The following is a 20002-nucleotide window of genomic DNA, read 5'->3' on the forward strand; positions in this document are numbered from 1 at the left end:
GTCAGATGGGAAGAGCGTGGCCTGAGGGTACAGCTGGAACTGGTCTTTGAGGACCACTGGGCTTCTATACTGAATTTTAAAATGGAGGACTGGAACCCTGATGAGAATATCTTCCTGCTGCTGTTGCCTTTGAGTGCCCTCTATTCACGAAATCTAACACTGTGCTAGCTGGCAAGGAGGAATGTTTATAAGGTCTAGTTCTAGTATCACAACGTACAGCAAAGGGTGGATTTGGAACTGATACACAATAAATTGATAACTGGTGCATAAAAATGATGAACAGTATAGGAGAATGGCATGAGCCTCAAAGGTTTTTGCGTGAAAGTGGAAGGATAAAAGAAAGCAGAAACATAAGTAAGTAAAAATGGGGAGCTTCAGGATCTGAGGACTACAAGGTAATTAGGTGTTTGAGAAAATGAGGTGGTTTCATTTAAGCATGAACATAAGAGAAAGAATATTTGGTTTATGGTAGCTAAGCCTCAAAGGTGAAAAATTTAAAAATTTTAAGGGATTGTACAGTACTGAATTTCAGCCCTTCCTTGCAGTACTTGGCGTTTAAGTTTGGTGTAATACTTGATGAATTAATTAATTATATAAACACTTGCCAGGTGATGCTAGTGGTAAAGAACCGGCCTGTCAACGCAGGAGACGTTAGAGGTGTGGGTCAAACCCTGGGTCGTGAGATCCCTGGAAGAGGGCATGGCAACCAGCTCCGGTATTCTTGCCTGGAGAATCCCCTGGCAGGCTACAGTCCATAGGGTCACAAAGAGTGGGACGTGACTGAAGTGACTTAGCACAAACACTAATTACTAATATGGAGTGCTGTCTTAAATAGCATCTTAGTCTATTTGTGAGTTTATTTAAAAAACAAAACAAAAAGCAGGCAAGAGATATAGATGGTCCCTCTTGGGTTAGCACTTTTTTTATTAGCAAGTAATAGATGCCGTGTGGTTGTCATCTTGAGTGGGATGAGGTTGACAGATGCCAGTGGATACTAAGGACGTTAAGTTTCTGAATGACAGAGAACCTGAAAACGTGGGCGTGATTCCATAAAGCAGGCGATCATAAGACTGAGCTTCAACCTCACAGGGCCCTCAAATCCCCATGGGCTTATGTGGCTGCAGCTGACCCACCAGTGAGTTGGTTCCAATCTCAGGAGCTCAAACCCAGCAGCAAGGAGAGTCTTCTCTGCGGTTTCTGTGTGCTCAGTTGGGATACATGTCCTTCCCCGAATCAACCCTGGTGACTGGGGTGTAGAATATGCTGGTTGATTGGGTTGGGGCTCGTGCCCACCATGGGAACCGGGAGTCCACTCCACCAGGCCTGTAAGAGCTGAGAGTCAGTTAGGGCTACTTTCATTTCCAAAGAAAATCGAGACTGTTGAGCCTGGGAGATGGGGGAATGGATGCCAGGCAGGCAGGAACTACAGACACGCCCCAGTGGAGGCACTTCACCCGACTCCCCGCAGTTAGACCACAGGGTTAGGGCAGGGCCTTCAGTCAAGCAGCCCTAGCTTCAGACTCCAGCAGCAAATTTGGGGGTCCCTTGGCCACCCACACTTCTGATCAACTGGCTCCAAATCCATGGTTTCTGGAGATCTCCCTTTTTTTTATGAGTCAACTTTTCATTTCCCTGACCAATACTTCCAGTTGTGTCTCTGATGCTGTGTTTAAAATCTTTAGAGTCCCTCAAAACAGCATTCAGGCTTCCTGTATCCAGAGACAGGGACCCAGAGGCAAAAATGGTTGGGCTCCAGGCTGTTTTCAGGTGGGACAGTGGCAGACATTCCTGTGCAAGTCTGTCTCAGCTTTTAACTGAAATGCCTTTAAGTTCTCCATCCCGAAAGTCTTCTGTGGCATCTGTGACAGAAATACACCATCCTCATATACACAGCTCCGTGGGGGTGGGGGCAAGGTGGGGGCATTACATCAGTACCAGCCAGACTTCTTATTCAGCTGGAAACTGGACTTCTGGTTCAATTTAATAACAAGAAGATGTGCAAAACTGTGGTGAGTATCCTGGCTCTTCCTCGAGCTAGAGCTCAGTGTGAATGGAAGCACTACCCACGATAAAGGTGAATTAGGCTCTATTAAAAAAAATAAAAATAAAGTTGCTGCTGTCTCTGTGAGTACTTCTAAAAATCCAGGGATGCCACATCTCATTCCTCATCCAGATGTGGCCAGTTCCTCAGGCAAAGCTACATGGGAAGCATAAAAACCTTTTGTTAACTTTTGAGGGTTATAGATTTTTTTTTTTTTTTTTTTATTTACTTATTTAGTTAGCCGTACTGGGTCTTAGTTTCGGCATATGGGATCTTTTATCTTTAGTTGCAGCATGTGGAATCTAGTTCCCTGACCAGGGATCGAACCCCAGGCCCCCAGCATTGGAAGCATGGAGACCTCACCACTGGACCACTCGGGAAGTCCCTATAGGAAGGATTTTTTATTCCCCCAACCAACAAAAATTATGTATCCACACACACACTCAGACACATACATATCCATATTTAAGGAAGGTTTTCTTCCATGAGTTCAGGACTCCAGAATCTGGCCTCCCCCAGGCCGAGAGACACTGCCTATTAACTGCACAGATCCGATAAACTAACGTACTGTATGTGGCTCCTCACAACTGAGAGGGCAGGGGCAAAGAGAGTGGCTCCTTCTGGTGGATTTGCTTTTTGTCTGAAATCCAGTCTGCTCAGCAACACTCCAGGGTCTGGGAGAGGTTCTGTGGGTGTGAGATGGTGGATGACCTGATGGTCCCAGCCCACTGTGACTGGGTACCAAGTAGCATCTCTCACAAAGTCTCTGTGGACTTGGCTTCTAAACACTCTGGAAAGGCCTCAGTCCATAGCGAGTGAGCAGTGCTCACTGACAAAAGCTAGGAAGGAGAACTGAGTGGGGAGAACACCAGCCCAGTGACACCCTGGGAGTGCGCAGCTAGCTGAGGGCACAGCTCGCACTCTTGGTGTCTGCAAGGGAGACAGTCCCATTCTCAGCACCGAAGACAACTTCGTTCTGCTGAGGAGGCCCAGCCAGCGAGGTAGGAAGGTAGCCAGAGGCACTGCAGTCCTTCTGTGGTGCTGGCTTGAGACAGCCGGTATCCTGCAGTAAAATTCCATTGTCCTCACCACCTGGAAGAATCCTTGTGGGGAGAGGCAGCAGCGCAGGTGACCTGCCCAGAGTGAGCTCGGAATGAATTCAAAACCTTGATGCAGAAGTCTTCTACTGCGGACTTTTCTGCTGTGTGCTAGAACTCAGGTCACTGACTGTAGACACAGTGTCATCGTGCTCACACTTGCAGAACTTGCTGACAACAAGCGTCTCCTTCTCATCCAGCTCCTCCAGTTCAACAGTGCCTGAATCAGAAGCCACTAGGATACCCCTGTCCTGTACCCAAGTGAGGCCAGCCTCCCTGGCCTCCGTTTGGGGGTTTGGGGGTGAGGTTTCCTTCCTCATCTCCACAATTCCAAATCCAACCTAGAGTCAGACTGGATGCCCATTGGAGATTCAGCTCTGTGACCCCCGTGTCCCTCAGGTTTGATAATTTTCTAGAACAACTCACAGAACTGAGACAAGTGCAGTACTTACGCTTACAGTTTTGTTATAAAAGATGCACATGAGGACCAACCAAATATAGGGCAAGGTCTGGCAGGGTCCCAAACACAGAGCTTCCGTGCCTTCTGCCTGTGCAGTCAGGGTGCATCACCTCCCAGCACATCATCTATTTGACTGGGAAGCTCCACTGAGCTTTGGTGTCCAAACTTTCTGTTGGGGTTTTGTTTACATAGGCATGATTGGCTGATTCCTTGGCCGCATGATCGAACTTTATCTCCAGCTTCCCCCAGCCTCCACTGGGGTGGGGCTTGGGAGTCTACATAAGCCACCAGGTGCAATGGATGCTGCTTGTCCAGAGACCACACTTTTGAGTAAGAAGGCCCCATGAAAAATCAGTTATATCATCACCTCCTAATCTACAGAGGCCCCGTCTCTCCCTTCCTAATCCTAGCTTCTCAGCTTCTCTTCCTCAACAGCTGGGATTCTGAGTCATGTCAGCTTTTCATGAAAAATAAGGGTCTCTGCTGCAAAGGAATGGTCAGTTCATAATGAAACAAGGGAAAACCCATTTGAGTATCTCATTGGGAGAAGTCATAGGAGACTTCCATTTTACCTCCCCAATTTTTCTCCACAGGTCACAGAGTCAAAGACAAAGAAAGTGAGCCGGAAGGGAAGCACTTCTTCCACATCCTCTTCATCCTCCAGCTCCGTGGTGGACCCGCTGAGCAGCGTCCTGGATGGAACTGACCCCCTCTCCATGTTTGCAGCCTCTGCTGACCCTGCAACCCTGGCGGCTGCCATGGTAACGCTGTCAGCTGGATGGGTCCTGTGGGTGCCAGGATGGGGGTTTTCATTCAACAAGTAATGCGCAGCAGAGTCTGATGGCACTGCTGCTGAGAGGCCGGAGTAGATCCTGGAAACTACTGCAACTGCTTTTTTTTTTTAAAGTGTTTAAAATTCTTCATTTCACTCTTTTTATGTTCTTTCCTTTGGATTTTATGTAATTAATTATATGAGTAATTCACTAATTTTTCATTTAAAAAATCAAATATTATCAGTTAAGTCAACCCATCCTCACTCTGTTCTCCACTCTGGAGGTCAGCAGTATTACCAGTGTAAATGCATATCATTAAACTTTTTGTTTGTATTTTCATAGATATTTATGACAGTAGTTTCTGAGCATTTACATACATACTCATATATAAATAATAGCCACAACAGTAATAACAGTATTGGCTAACAGCATGGCTGGAGTTTTACAGTAAATTCCAAGTTTAGTTCCCATGCTGCCTTGTGCAAGAGGTATTATAAGCCTCATTTAAAGAGGACCACACAGAGGAACAAATAAGTTAAGTCACATCCAAGCTAGAATTCAAGTCCTGGCCTGACTTCACCATCACTCTTTGCTGGCATTGCATACATCTGTTTACTTTCTTTTTCTTTTTTAACATATATATATATTTTTTTAACTTGACCACATGTCTTGGAGAACTTTCTATATTAGTACTTATAGAACAACTTTCTTATTTTGAATCCGGCATTGTATCATAAGGAGCAGGACATGCTTTAATTTGCCACGATGGACACGTCAACTGTGCATGTGGTGTTTGGTGGTACAGGCAGTGGTGCATTGGTCCTTGAACGGACGTAGATCTTGGTGCCCACGCACAAGGGTTTCTATAGGGTAACTTGTTAGGAGTTCATTACTGGGTTAAGGCAATGTGTGTATAAGATTTTGATGGCTACTGCCAGATTGTTCTCCATAAAGGGCTTACCAGTTTACACTTTCATTAGCATAGCAGTATTTTGGAGTGCCTGTCCCCTGTATCCTTGCCAACTAGGATTATTATGAGTCATTGAAAACCTTGTTTTTAAATCTTTGGCCACACCTTGTGGCATGCGGAACTTCCCTGACCAGGGATCGAACCTGCACCTTCTGCCATGGAAATGTGGAGTCTTAACCCCTGGACCACCTGCCAAGTCCTAAATCTTGCCATTCTGATTGTTGAAAAATAATCTCTTTTACTTTGCCTTTCCTTCATTCTTAATGAGTTTGAGCATCTGTTTATAGGTTTGTTGGCCTTTTGTGGTGAATTAACTTGAAAATTTTTTATCATAGTAAACCTTTAGATATATCTATTATCAGTTCAGTTTAGTTGCTCAGTCGTGTCCAACTCCTTGTGACCCCATGAACTGCAGCACGCCAGGCTTCCCTGTCCTACACCAACTCCTAGAGCTTGCTCAAACTCATGTCTATCGAGTCAGGGATGCCATCCAATCATCTTATCCTCTGTGGTCCCCTTCTCCTTCTGCCTTCAATCTTTCCCAGCATCAGGGCCTTCAAATGAATCAATTCTTCCCATCATGTAGTCAAAGTATTGGAGTTTCAGCTTCAGCATCAGTACTTCCAATGAATATTTAGGACTGATTTCCTTTAGGATTGACTGGTTGGATCTCCTTGCAGTCCAAGGGACTCGCAAGAGTCTTCTCCAACACCACAGTTCAAAAGCATCAATTCTTCGGCGCTCAGCTTTCTTCACAGTCCAACTCTCACATCCATACATGACTACTAGAAAAACCATAGCTTTGACTATAGGGACCTTTGTTGACAAAGTAATGTCTCTGCTTTTTCATATGCTGTCTAGCTTAATCATAGCTTTTCTTCCAAGGAGCAAGCTTTTTTTTAATTTGATGACTGCAGTCACCATCTGTAGTGATTTTGGAGCCCCCCAAAATAAAGTCTCTCACTGTTTCCATTGTTTCCCCATCTATTTGCCATGAAGTGATGGGACCAGATGCCACTATCTTAGTTTTCTTAATGCTGAGTTTTAAGCCAACTTTTTGACTTTCCTATTTCACTTTCATCAAGAGACTGTTTAGTTCTTCTTTGCTTTCTGCCATCAGGGTGGTGTCATCTACGTATCTGAGGTTATTGATGTTTCTCCCAGCAGTCTTGATTCTAGCTTGTGCTTCATCCAGCCTGGCATTTCACATGATGTACTCTGCATATAAGTTACATCAGCAGGGTGACAATATACAGCCTTGACATACTCCTTTCCCAATTTGAAACCAGTCTGTTATTCCATGTCCAATTCTAATGATTGCTTCTTGACCTGCATACAGATTTCTCAAGAGGCAGGTCAGGTGGTCTGGTATTCCCATCTCTTTCAGAATTTTCCACAATTTGTTGTTATCCACACATTCAAAGGCTTTGGCATAGTCAGTAAAGCAAAAGTAGATGTTTTTCTGGAACTCTTGCTTTTTCAATGATCCATCAGATGTTGGCAATTTGATCTCTGGTTCCTCTGCCTTTTCTAAATCCAGCTTGAGCATTTGGACATTCACTGTTCACGTATTTTTGAAGCCTGACTTGAAGAATTTTGAGCATTACTTTGCTAGCGTGTGAGATGAGTGCAATTGTGTGGTAGTTTGAGCATTCTTTGGCATTGCCCTTCTTTGGGATTGAAATGAACACTGACCTTTTCCAGTCCTGTGGCTACCTTTGAGTTTTCCACATTTGCTGGCATATTGAGTGTAGCACTTTCACAGCATCATCTTTTAGGATGTGAAATAGCTCAACTGGAATTCTATCACCTCCACTAGCTTTGTTCATTGTGATGTTTCCTAAGGCCCACTTGACTTCACACTCCAGGATGTCTGGCTCTAGGTGGGTGATCACACTGTTGTGATTATCTGGGTCATGAAGATCTGTTTTGTCTAGTTTTTCTGTGTACTCTTGCCACCTCTTCTAACATCTGCTTCTGTTAGGTCCATACCATTTCTGTCCTTTATTATGCCCATCTTTGCATGAAATATTCCCTTGGTATCTCTAATTCTCTTGAAGAGATCTCTAGTCTTTCCCATTCTATTGTTTTCCTATATTTGCATTGATCACTGAGGAAGGCTTTCTTATCTCTCCTTGCTACTCTTTGGAACTTTGCATTCAAATGGGTATATCTTTCCTTTTCTCCTTTACCTTTCCCTTCTTTTCTCAGCTATATGTAAGGCTTCCTCACAAATAAGAAGGTCTCCTCCTTGTAAGGCTCAGAGGGTAAAGTGTCTGCCTGCAATGTGGGAGACCCAGGTTCGATCCCTGGGTTGGGAAGATCCCCTGGAGAAGGAAATGGCAGCCCACTCCAGTACCCTTGCCTGGAAAATCCCATGGACGGAAGAGCCTGGTAGGCTACAGTCCATGGGGTCGCAAAGAGTTGGACACGACTGAGTGACTTCACTTTCACTTTGTTTCCTCCTTGTAAGGATCTATTATATTCTACAGTAAAGGACTATCTGCCTTCTGTTCATGCCTTTTTTTTTTTTTTAACCTTGTTGAGGTATAACTGACAAATAAAATTGAAATGTATTTAAAATAGCCAATGTGATGGTTTGATACACATATACATTGTGAAAACATTCCGTACATTGAATTAACTTGTCTATCATCTCACATCCTTTGTTTTTTTTTTAATGAGAACATTTAAGTTCTACTATCTTAGCAAATTTCAGTTATCCAATACTGTTATCAACTATCATCACCATGGTTACTTATACTTTTTAAGACAATTGCTGCTGAAGAGATTGTCTTGCCTTTCCTTAGGACAGCTCCAGAAAGAAACGTGACAGGGATGATAACTCCATTGTAGGATCAGATTTTGAGCCTTGGACCAGCAAACGGGGAGAAATCCTTGCCCGGTACACTACCACGGAAAAGCTCTCTATTGTAAGTACCATACACTTTTCTCCCAGTGTCTACTTCAGATGTAGTAGTCATTTCTTTTTGTTATTACGATTCTACGCCTGACTCCAGCATATAGGTTCCCAGTCCTCTGCCCCTGACCCTGCCAGCAATTCTTCAATACAGCTCAGTGTCCTGTAAATCAACTCAGTTGTGATCCTGGAGAAAGCAATGGATCCCACAGGTTAAGGGCTCAGTCCCACATCAGACTCCAGTAAAAAGTCCATGTTGTTACTCTGCTTCTGACCAACTAGCTATAAGTCAGCCGTTCCCATGACCACTCTTTGGGTTCACTTATTATTAATTCCCTAATGATTCAGATGGTAAAGTATCTGTCCAATCCCTGGGTTGGGAAGATCCCCTGGAGAAGGGAATGGCAACCCACTCCAGTTTTCTTGCCTGGAGAATTCATGGACAGAGGAGCGTGGTTGGGCTAAAGTCCCTGGAGTTGCAAAGAGTTGGACACAACTGAGCAACTAACACTTTGGGCTTCCCTGAAGGCTCAGTGGGTAAAGAATCTACCTGCAGTGCAGAAGATACAGGAGTTGTGGGTTTGATCCGTTGGTTGGGAAGATCCCCTGGAGGAGGGAAATGCCAATGCATTCTTGTATTCTTGCCTGAAAAATCCCATGGACAAGAAGAGCCTGGTGGGCTACTGTCCAAAGGGTTGCAAAGACCCAGACACAAGGACTAACCACACAATAATTTGTTAGAATGTCTCACAGAACTGAGAAATCGGTTGACTCACTAGATTACTGGTTTATTACTAGGAATAGTAAAGGATATGAGCCAATAAGCAGACGAGGAGATACCTAGAGTGAGGTCCTGAACAAAGGAGCATCTGTTCACATGGAGTTTGGGGTGCAGCATGGCAGCATGTGGGTGTGTTCTGGTTCACCAACCTGGAAGCTCTCTGAACCCCATCTTTCTGGGTTTCTATGGAGGCTTCGTTACATAGGAGGATTTGTTAAGTTGTTGGCCACTGGTAATTGCCCCTACTCCCTCTCTCCTTTTGGAAAATCAGGGAGGTGGGACTGAAAGGTTGCTTCCCCTGACAAACAGCCCTCATCTTTTGGTGCTGCAATGAACCCACCTCATTAACATAACAAAAGACTCCTGGATTGTTCTCATCTAGGAAATTCCAAGGATTAGGAGTTTTGTGCCGGGTATCTAGACAAAGACTAAGCATGTGTTTCTTATTATAAGTCACAGTATTCTTATTATAAATTATCTCTCTTCATAACTTGTCTGGTTATTGGTTCATATCTTTTAATATCCTTAGTAATAAACCAGTAATCCAGTGAGTCAACTGATTTCTCAGTTCTGTGAGCCGTTCTAACAAATTAATTTCTTTTTTTTTTGCCTAGTTTCTTTTTCAGTTGGTATGTCAGTATTAGTTTGGAAAAACATGTTGATTGGTTGCTCAAAAAATGTGTTAAGAATTAGGTATCAGGCACAGTTCAGAAAAAGAATTGGAGTCACACAGTCCCATCTCGGGGGGAGGTGAGAGTTATGAAGGGTGGAGAGAGCCATCCTGAAGGTTAACTTCTTACTGTTGTTCAGAGAGTCCCACTGGTGGATTTTCTGCCAGGGCCAGAAGTTCACTGTTTCTTTAGATGATGGCCACTGGGTCAAGTTGTTGGCTCGTGACCGGGGCTTACCCCGTACTCTGCAAGTTGCTCAACTGGGGTAAGCAGGTTAATGCTTACGTACTTGAGGACTAGATTGTAACTTAAGCCTTCCCTAAGGCTTCATCTCTCTCCACACTGGAAAGATGCCTGCAGGCTGGTGGTCCAGGGCTGTGTGGCACCTCTGAAGTCATCAGGGACCCGACTCTTTCTGTCTTGCTGCTCTGTCTTGTTCAGTGTCACCTCATGTCCAAATTGTTAGACAGTGGAAGGGGAGAAGTGGGATGCACCCTCTCACATTCAAGAACACTTCCTGAGTTCACTCAACACGTCCAGTTACATTTGTCTTGAAGGTCGTCATGGGCTGTTCACAGTGCATCCATCAGAAATTGGGTCTGTGAGCAGGGAGGAAGGGGTGAACTCAGCAGCTAGGACGGTTCAAGTCCCTTCTTCCAGAGTCTGTACTTGTTAAAAAGAAAGGTGGCAGAATTGCTGGTCTATTTAAAATTTTTTCTTACTGTTTTCTGATTGCATTGAGTTAATGTAGAGCCGTGATTCTTAACCAGGTGACATGTGGCAATGTCTGGAGACATTTTGGTTGTCATAGCCATGGCGTGCTACTGGTATCTATGTGGAGAAAACAGAGATCATGCTAAACATCCTGCAGTGCGCAGGACAGCCCCCCCACAACAGTTTTCCACCCATTAGTGTCAGTATTGCCAAGGTTATGAAACCTTGATTTATTAGAGTGCGCTGAAGGCTGTCACGTGCCACCATCGTTCTCAAAATCTTGCTCTTTGTTGTCTCGCTTTGAGAGTCTCGAATTGACTAGAAATTTGAATCTCTAGTAGTTTCTAGTGAGCAGTATTTTCTTCCTTTGAATGAATATTTCTGTTTTTCATTTGGATAAGTAAATGGCTTTATCACAAAATGATGACTCCTGTGGAATAATTGGTTTTTTTTTTTTTTGCCTCTGCAGAATCTTTTTATGGGATCTGAAAAAGGTGAGTTTTTGTTGTTGTTACTGTTTTGGTGGAGAATTCTCCCATTACCTTTGAAATAGCTTTCCAAAGAAAAAAAGTTTGTAGTATCCAATCCTGTTGTTTAATTCAGTTCAAGCTATTATTTCCTAGATTATATATAAAGCAGTAGAATTGAAATACATACTTAGATGATGAATGAAAGAAAAAAAGACCAAAGAGGCTACTACTAGGAGTAAAACAGAAACCTTGATTTTGGGATTACAGAGCGGTAGTCACCCCTCTTGTATGCCTCCTCACTGGCTGGGGAATGGTTGAAATTCTCCTTTTTAGAGATTCTTTCCTTTGCTTTACATCTTTATCCCTTTTGAAAACACAGATCTGCCAATAAGGGGAATCACACATTCAGTTTTACCAGCCACTGGTCCCTAAACACAGCAGTTCTCAATTTATTCTGCCAGGAGACATTGTCTGGACCAGAGCATCTCATACTAGCTTTGCAGCAGGGTCATCTGGGGATAAATATATATATATATATAAAATATATATTGCATATATAATTATATATATATAAATATATATTTATATTTCATGCAAATATAGACCACTGGGTCCTACTCTGCTTATCAAAGTAATCTTGCAGAATGGATCCCAGGAATTCCATTTCTGAAGCTCCTGGGTGATTCTGAAGCCATTGACTTAGCTTCTATATCACTGGGGCACAGAGGAGCACAGGCGTGCTGTATTGCAAATTGCTGGTATGGCAGCTACAACTCTGTGTGTTCTCTGCAGATTGAAACAGCACATTAGAAATCAAGAGAGTGGGGGCACCTTTGTTATAGGCGTAACTTTGACCCCAAACCATTAAAAAAGTAAATCATAGCGTTGCATATCTACCAGTTTGGAGAGCTCAGAAAGTGACCCTATCACTAGCTGATGAGAATGTAGAGCAACAGGAACTGTCATGTGGTGCTGCTGGGAGTATAAAATGGCACAGCCACTGTGTGATGCACTTTCGTATTATCTGTTAAAACTGAAGATGGCCCAGCCTTTTTCCTTAGCGGTTCCACTATTAGAATATACCCTAGATCAGAAAGTGGCAAACTGTATCCTCAAGGCCCAATCTGGCCCAAATCTGGTTTAATTTTGTAAATTATGTTTTATCGGAACAAAGCCATGCCAGCTTGTATGCACACTGTCTGTGGCTGCTTTTGTACTCTCATATCATAGTTGAGAAGTTGGGGCAGAAACTGTATGGCTCACAAAACCTAAAATACTTATATATGGCCTTCTAGAGAATGCATTTTTTCAACTCTGCCCAAGTCCATGTTTCTTAAAGTGTGGTCAGTGATATCACCTGGGAGCTCATTAGATATGCAGAGTCACAGGCCCTGCTGGACCTACTAAAAATCAGAACCTGCATGTTAACACATTCTTAAGTGATTATTGTAAAAGTTTGAGCCACACTGCCCTGAGGAAATGCATGCATATAGGAACCAGGAGACACGCACAGAAGTGTTCATAGCGGTGTTGTTCACAGTAGCCCCAAACAGGATACAACCCAAACATCCGTTGATGGTAAAATAAGAAATAATTTGTGATGTATTCACACCATGGAAAATACTAAGCAGCAATGAAAATGCATTAGCTGCAGTTCTGTGCAACGACGTGGGTAAACTTCATGAACTAAAGTTAGCAGTGAGTGAAAGAAGCAAGAGAATATACTATCTGGGTGGTGGCCGCAAAGGTTTTATGTTGTTATTGTTCAGTCACTAAGTTGTGTCCAACTCTTTGCCACCCTATGAACTGCAGCACACTAGGCTTAACCTGTCCTTTGCTATCTCCTGGACTTGGCTCAAACTCATGTCCACTGAGTTAGTGACGCCATGCAACCGTCTCATCCTCTGTCGCCTTCTTCTCTTACCCTCAATCTCTCCCAGTATCAGGATCATTTCCAATGAGTCAGTTCTTTGCATCAGGTGGCCAAAGTATTGGAGCTTCAGCTTCAGTGTCAGTCCTCCCAATGAAGGGTTGATTTCCTTTAGGACTGACTGGTTTGAACTCCTTGCTGTCCAAGGGACTCTTTACAAAGGGTGTATGATGGTCTGCTAAAATGTACATATATGCACGTTCTGTGACATATTTCAAAATGAAGGGGAAAGTAGAAACCAGGTCAAAAAATCAAATTATTTGGAATCTTAGTAGTTGTTAGTAATTGAATAATTGTACCATGCTCTCAGCTGATCCCAGCAAATCTGTGCTTTAACACCAGAGCTACGAAACCAATGCCTTAAAAGAGTAAACTTTAGTTCCTGAGAGTGAGTTCGGTAGGCAGGAGCAAGCGGGCCTCTGGTCTAGAACAGAAACCCCCTTAAGATGGAGAAAGGGTTCTGAAATAGAAGGCTCCGGAGGACAACAGGCTGCTGGGCAGAGAGCCCCGCCCTGTGACTGGCCTATGGCCTGGGGTCCTTTCCTTCTCCTCCCTCCAGTCCCTCCTGATGAGAATCGTTGTGTTGATGGACGAGGAAGGGCGGCTCACAAGTCCTGTTTGCTTGAAGAGAGGGCTTTGAAGCCCTAGTGTTTCCACTTCTGGACAGTGGGATTGTTGTTCTGTTAATTGTTAGTATAACAATTCTACACTGTGAGTAAAGCCTGAGAGGGCCTTTTGTTTGAGGAAAACAACTAAATGATGGATTCTTGGCATCCTTATCTGGACTGCCTTTCTTTAGGAATAAACAAATGATTTAGTGAAAAGTTTGTAAATATCAAATGTCATGGAACCCTTTTGAGGTTGGCCCGCTGCGTTCCCACGAACAGCTCCTGGGCAGAAATGTTTCTAATGAAACTTGGGTTTCGTAAGGATGTTGCTTTCAAAATCTCAGGGAGTTGTCTGTAATAAAATTGTTCCCCAGCCTGTTTATTCATGATGAAGCGTAGAGTGACCGATGCATTCTTTTGGGGGTATTGGTGACAGAGGAAAGCCACCTATGTGACATAAATCCGTTCCGTCTAGGCAAAGCTGGGACCGCCACATCTGCAATGTCAGAGAAGGTTCGAACCAGGCTGGAGGAGCTGGATGACTTCGAGGAGGTGAGCGAGTCATTTGCTGAATCCCAGGAGCAGTGATGCTACCGGTGCTTCTGCCAAGCGAAGTCAATCTTGGTGGCTGCTCTCTGATTAATCCTCGAGCTGCGCATTGTGTTCAGGCCTCCTGAGGCACTAACCAATCTGGGGAAAGATGCCAGCAGTGTGGTTGGCTGAGCTTGCCAGGAGTCTGCCTCGAGCTGGTTTTCCAAAGGCATCCTTCTCACTGTGATACTTGAGCAAACCCGGGGCATCTGGGGACAGAGGTTAACTGGGGAAGCCGACTGGAACCATCTCCTGGGAAGCCGCCTTGCGTAGTGTGGCATGGTCATGCCTGCTGCAGAGGCTGCTCATAGCTGCTCTGCTGCTGGAATCTTTCATTAGCCTGCCCGTGCTTTTAAAGAACACGACTCCTTTGCCAACTCATAAAAATTAGTAAATTTAACGTATGAATCTAGATTTCTGGATTCTCTTAAATTCCACCGAACTGTGGGCTCACAGTCTCATGTTTAACGTGGATGTGCACCATCCAGATTGCGTAGTTCTCCCTGGCAGAGTTCACTCATAAACATTTCTAGCCTGGTTCCTGGGGAGGGGTGAGACTGGTAGGTAAGAGGGGAAACTGGAGCCAGACCTTGGGTTTGAATCCTGGCTCTACTATTTGGTAATTCTGTAATTTGGGACAAGGTGCTTAAGAACTTGAGCTCTGTGCCTCAGTTTACTAATCTATAAGGTGGAGGTGCTACCTAGTATCTGCCTCTTAGAGTGAATACAGAGGATTACATGAGTTAAAGCATGTGAAGTGCTTAGACCAGCACCTAGCACATTCTACATGCTTTGCAAGTGTTAGCTGATGTCACTATCATTCTGAGTCTAGAGGCCTTAGCTTGACTGCTTATTAACAGGGTAGCCTCAGGCATTCATCTTACTGTTCTCATTTCCTCATCTGTAAAATGGAGATAATACAGTTGTGTGGGCTGAATGGGAATGCCTTGAAATTGCAAAGGTCCATGTAATAGCTGCTTCCCTGGTGGCTCAGATGGTAAAGCATCTGCCTGCAATGCAAGACACCTGGGTTCAATCCCTAGGTTGGGAAGATCTCCTGGAGAAGGCAATGGCCACCCACTCCAGTATTCTTGCATGGAAAATCCATGGACAGAGGAACCTGATAGGTTACAGTCCATGGGGTCGCAAAGAGGTGGACACGACTGAGCAACTTCACTTTCACTTTTTCTTTCCATGTAATAGCAGTTGCCATTGTTCTGTTCTATATTTTGCCTCTCGTTTCTGGGTCCTTCTAGCCCTGAGACCAGAGTTGTTAGCTGCTCATCAGAGTCTTATAGTCCAATATTTTTATTTCTCATTTCAGTAATGACGTTTTGAATTAGGGTGCCGGAGAGCCCCAGTCTGCATGTCACCAGCCAGCCTTGGCTGGTAGGGAAATGCCAAGGGTTTTATCAAAGCTCTGTTGTCTGTTGAGTAACTGAAACTCACTTGAACTGGTTTATGTGGAAAATAAGGACTGTATTGAAGGGTACACTGCAAGGGCACACAGGCCTGGAGGCGGGAACTGAAAAACTGCCCGGAACCCTGGCAGCTGTCTGCTGTCTCTCTTGGTTCTGTGTAGCTTCCAGATTTTCCTAGTTCTCCTTTTTTTGTTTTTGTCTTTGTTTTTCTGCAGACTGGTTACCTGGCTTCTCCCTGCTCACAGCAGCAGATGGCATGGCTTCCAGGTTAACATGGCATATTTGTCAGGACAAGGCAAGGTTGAAAACAAATGAACCCCAATGTCTCAGTGGCTTAATAAAGGTTTATTTCTTCTCGCATTACTCATCCAGTGTAGGTGACAGGCATACCACCATCTCATGGTGCTGCCATCTCAACAGATGGTTCCAGGGTTGTCAACAGCAGAACTGGAGATGGGGGTCACTTCTCATTGCCTCAGCCCAGAAGGGACACGTGCAGGTCGGTTCACCACCTGTTTGTCCAAACTAGTCATGTGGCTCCTCCTATACCAAAGGGGCAGGGAGAATCCTGTCTCATTGTTCAAGTGACCAGTTGGGATCAGTTCACATTTCCTGAACCTCCTACTTGTATTTCTTTAATAAAGAGTTGTTCCACCAATCCCACTCCTGGGCATGTATCTGGAGAAAACTCTTAATTCGAAAAGATACATACACCCCAGCGTTCATAGCAACACTATTTACAATATCGAAGACATGCAAGCAGTGTCCACCAACAGATCAATGGATAAAGAAAATGAGGTACATATACACAATGGCATACTACTCAGCCATAAAAAGAATTAAATAACCATATGCAGCGGCATGGATGGACCGAGAGATTATCGTACTAAGTGAAGTAAGTCAGGCAGAAAAAGATAAATATCATATGATACCACCTATACGTGGAATCTAAAATACACAAATGAACTTATTTGCAAAACAAAAACCAGCTCTAGACTTAGAAAAAACTTTTTTTTTCCCCTTATGGTTACCAAAAGGAAAAGGGTGGGGGGATAAATTAGGAGTTTAGGATTAGCAGATACAAACTACTATATGTAACATAGAGAAACAACGAGGACTTACTGTACAGCACAGTAAGCAACTATACTCAGTATCTTATAATACACTGTAATGGAAAAGAATATGAAGAAGAATATATATACATACGTGATATAACTGCATCACTTTACTGTACACCAGAAATGAACTCCATGTTGTAAAGCAGACGTGATGACCACCACACTACAGAACCCTTGCCAGAAATGAACTCAATGTTGTAAATTAACTATACTTCAATTGAAAAAAAAAAAAGAGTTCTTCACTTTGGATTCCAGGGAACATTCATTTAAAAAGGATTTGGTTCCCGGTCTCCTCATGTGGGTTGTTAGCATGACCTTCACTCCTGTGAACTGTGTAATCAGCATCTTAACAATAAGCCAACGATTAATAAGCATGTACTGTGTGCCAGTGGTACTGGTCTTTACATATGTTGTTATTTCATCCCAGTGATGACCTCACCCGCTTCTGCCATGGGTTTTTGCTCAGAGTCAGCTCTCTGTCCTGAATGCACTCTTCTTGGTCTAGTTAATACCCCTCCATGGCCTAGTTAATACCTGCACCCCACTGAGAATTTGTTTCAAGCATCACTTGCTCCAGGAAACCATTCTTGACCACCAGTCTAGACTAAGGTGAACCTTTTCCTCAACATTTGTGTATCCCTGAAATTGAGCTGTCTCTCTCAACTGGTGGATGTCCACCATCAGCATTTTTTCCTCCTTAGTGATACATAAAACAGTTGTGCTTCTTACAGTGGACACCTCAGATTTAGGTACACTGTGATATGTATCTTCGTAGAATTGGTTTCCCTGAATATTTGTCTCTGTATTAGGGTCCATCTTGTCCTCTGTACCTTAAACTCTGTTAGTCCTGAAGTAATGTCTTTTTGCACAACTTTGTATCTGGGACATCTAGTATACCATACTTGCCTAGCGCAAAACATGCCCCATTAACTATGTGTTGAGTAAAGGTAAGTCCTGTTATCACTGTTCACAAAAGAGACTTAGAGAGGAAAGCAGCTGATCTTGAGTCATATGGCTAGAATGTGACTGAGCTGGGAGTGGGCTCAGGTCTGACTTACGTTCCAGGCCAGTCTCCCAATCATTGCCCTCTGCCCATCTTTGCAGAAAACTCAAAGAACTTCTTTGATCACAAGACAGAACTGTCGATCTTGCTTGGGATATGAGGACAACCTACAGATCAAAACTAATATCATGGGGGTGGGGAGTCCAAAATGTTTTTCTTCTGTACATGTACCTTTCTACTTTCTGCCCACAGGGATCCCAAAAGGAGCTGTTGAATTTGACTCAACAGGATTATGTGAACCGCATAGAGGAGCTCAACCAGTCGTTGAAGGACGCCTGGGCCTCGGACCAGAAAGTGAAGGCTCTAAAAATAGTCATCCAGGTCAGGTTGAGTGATTTTTTTTTTTTTTTCCTCCAGAATTTCCTTTGAAAAACTCCTTTGTGGATAATTAGGGTTTTCAAAGGCCTGCCTTCAGGGTCTTACCCTGATTTTTTCACCTGTTCCATTTTCACCTACCTCCTGTGAAAGTCCATGATTATGAGTCCGTGTTTTTTAAGAGATGGCTAATCCCAGGGCCACCATGTGCAGCTGTATAGATTATGCACAGTGTAATTCCAGGAAATTTCACCCTAGATTACAGAATTACTGATGTCCCCCTAGGGTTGTGCAGTTTGTTGGCCCTGTTATAGCCCCTGACATATTTATGATCTGTATAGACTAAAGATTGAGCAACTAACTGTGTTTTGGGTTTTCTTAACCAGATTTTCTTTGTATCTTTGGGACCAATGGTTGTATGTTCCTGATGTATGCATTTTGGGGTCATGTTCTGTATGATGATGTGGCATAGACAATGTGTTTATAGTGTCAAAGGTGCATTTGCTGAGTCCTGTTTGTTAATCCATGAGAAGCTTTGGATTACAAGAGCAAGTTCTGTAGGGAAAACAGCTTATCCTGTCTCTTGAATCATAAAAACACCCTGTCTTGGCAAAACATGTCCAGAAGTACACTATACAAGGACTGATGTATGCGTTATGATTTTCAGAGCAGAGGTGACAGAATTGCTGAACAGCCATTTTAGTTCAGAAGTACTAGCTCTCATTCTTGTTTATTGTCATGGGAATGTGACATTTGTTTTCTTGCCTTTTTTTCTGAAGGAGGGTTAGGAGAGCCTGAGAGTCTTTACACTGGGTACTTGAAAGTGTTTAGGATGACACTTTGTGTGGCTGCTGCTGCTGCTAAGTCGCTTCAGTCGTGTCCGACTCTGTGCAACCCCATAGACGGCAGCCCACCAGGCTCCCCCGTCCCTGGGATTCTCCAGGCAAGAACGCTGGAGTGGGTTGCCATTTCCTTCTCCAATGCATGAAAGTGAAAAGTGGAAGTGAAGTCGCTCAGTCGTGTCCGACTCCCAGCGACCCCATGGACTGCACCCTACCAGGCTCCTCCGTCCATGGGATTTTCCAGGCAAGAGTACTGGAGTGGGGTGCCATTGCCTTCTCCACTTTGTGTGGCAGGTACTGTTTATTTTAGTGTTCATGATAGAGGCAAACCCAAGCCCATTTCCCTTCCATCACAGTTGTTGACAAAGTAAATATCTGAAGGTTTCTCTCATCTTGGAGGCACTTGATGGAAGTTGCTTGCTGAGGGACTCAAGTGAGAAAATAGCTAAACTAACAAGAGCTTCTTCAAAATGTTTTCATTGGCAGCATCTCTCCATAGAGTTTTGTAGCACAGAACTGTGACTTCTAAGAGATTTACATCTGGAGATTTGATTCATGCGTATCCAAAGAAAAGAACCATAAAAGTGTTTAATTAACTCCACATCTGGTTAATAGTAATTATTTGACTTTCAGTACTTTAAAGGCTACCTTCTTTATCCAAAAAAGCTGGTGAAGGCGCAGAGTATGGAGAAAGGAAGCGCAGTTCCCTTTATTTGCTCTGTAGTAAGATTTTATTTTGTTTTGTTTTTTCAGCTTTATTGAGATAATTTACATGTCCTAAAACCCACCATTGTAAATGTACGATTCAGTAAGTTTTAGTGAGCTTACAGAGTTGCACAGCTGCTCCACAGTCCAGTTTTAGAACATTTTCCTAGCTACTGCCACTTTCCGCTCCAGAAAAACCACTGATCTGCTTTCTGAGTCTGTGAATTTACCTTTCCTGGACATTTCATATACGTGGGGTCATTCTTTTGCCTCTGGCTTCTTTCACTTACCATGTTTTTGATGTCCATCCATGTTGTTACATCAGCACTTTTTTTTTCCTGCAGGGTAGTATTCCACCGCAGGCATAACCACATTTTTCTTATCTATTAGTAAGTTGGTGGCCATTTAGATCATCTTCACTCTGACCGTGATGAATAATGCTGCTGGTCACAGTTGCATACAAGTCTTCGTATGGACATATATTTTCATTTTTCTTGAATAGATTCCTAAGA

At 43.6% G+C, this 20002-nt stretch overlaps 1 protein-coding gene and 1 pseudogene across 4 annotated transcripts in view; one reads left to right on the forward strand and one right to left on the reverse strand.

Moving 5' to 3' along the window:
* The window catches only part of VPS35L (VPS35 endosomal protein sorting factor like), a 138978-nt gene that overhangs the window by 11738 nt on the left and 107238 nt on the right, over positions 1 to 20002 (forward strand). For all 4 annotated transcript variants that reach the window (XM_061401291.1, XM_061401289.1, XM_061401292.1 and 1 more), the window contains exons 3-7: positions 4192 to 4359; positions 8152 to 8274; positions 10897 to 10921; positions 13911 to 13987; positions 17821 to 17949. In XM_061401291.1, coding sequence (XP_061257275.1) covers positions 4192 to 4359; positions 8152 to 8274; positions 10897 to 10921; positions 13911 to 13987; positions 17821 to 17949 — 522 coding nt within the window. The remainder of the gene's footprint in view (positions 1 to 4191; positions 4360 to 8151; positions 8275 to 10896; positions 10922 to 13910; positions 13988 to 17820; positions 17950 to 20002) is intronic.
* On the reverse strand, positions 2579 to 3458 carry LOC133237965 (methylosome protein WDR77-like; annotated as a pseudogene).

The sequence above is a fragment of the Bos javanicus genome, chromosome 25 (assembly GCF_032452875.1).
Source record: "Bos javanicus breed banteng chromosome 25, ARS-OSU_banteng_1.0, whole genome shotgun sequence".
NCBI classification, from domain to species: domain Eukaryota; kingdom Metazoa; phylum Chordata; class Mammalia; order Artiodactyla; family Bovidae; genus Bos; species Bos javanicus.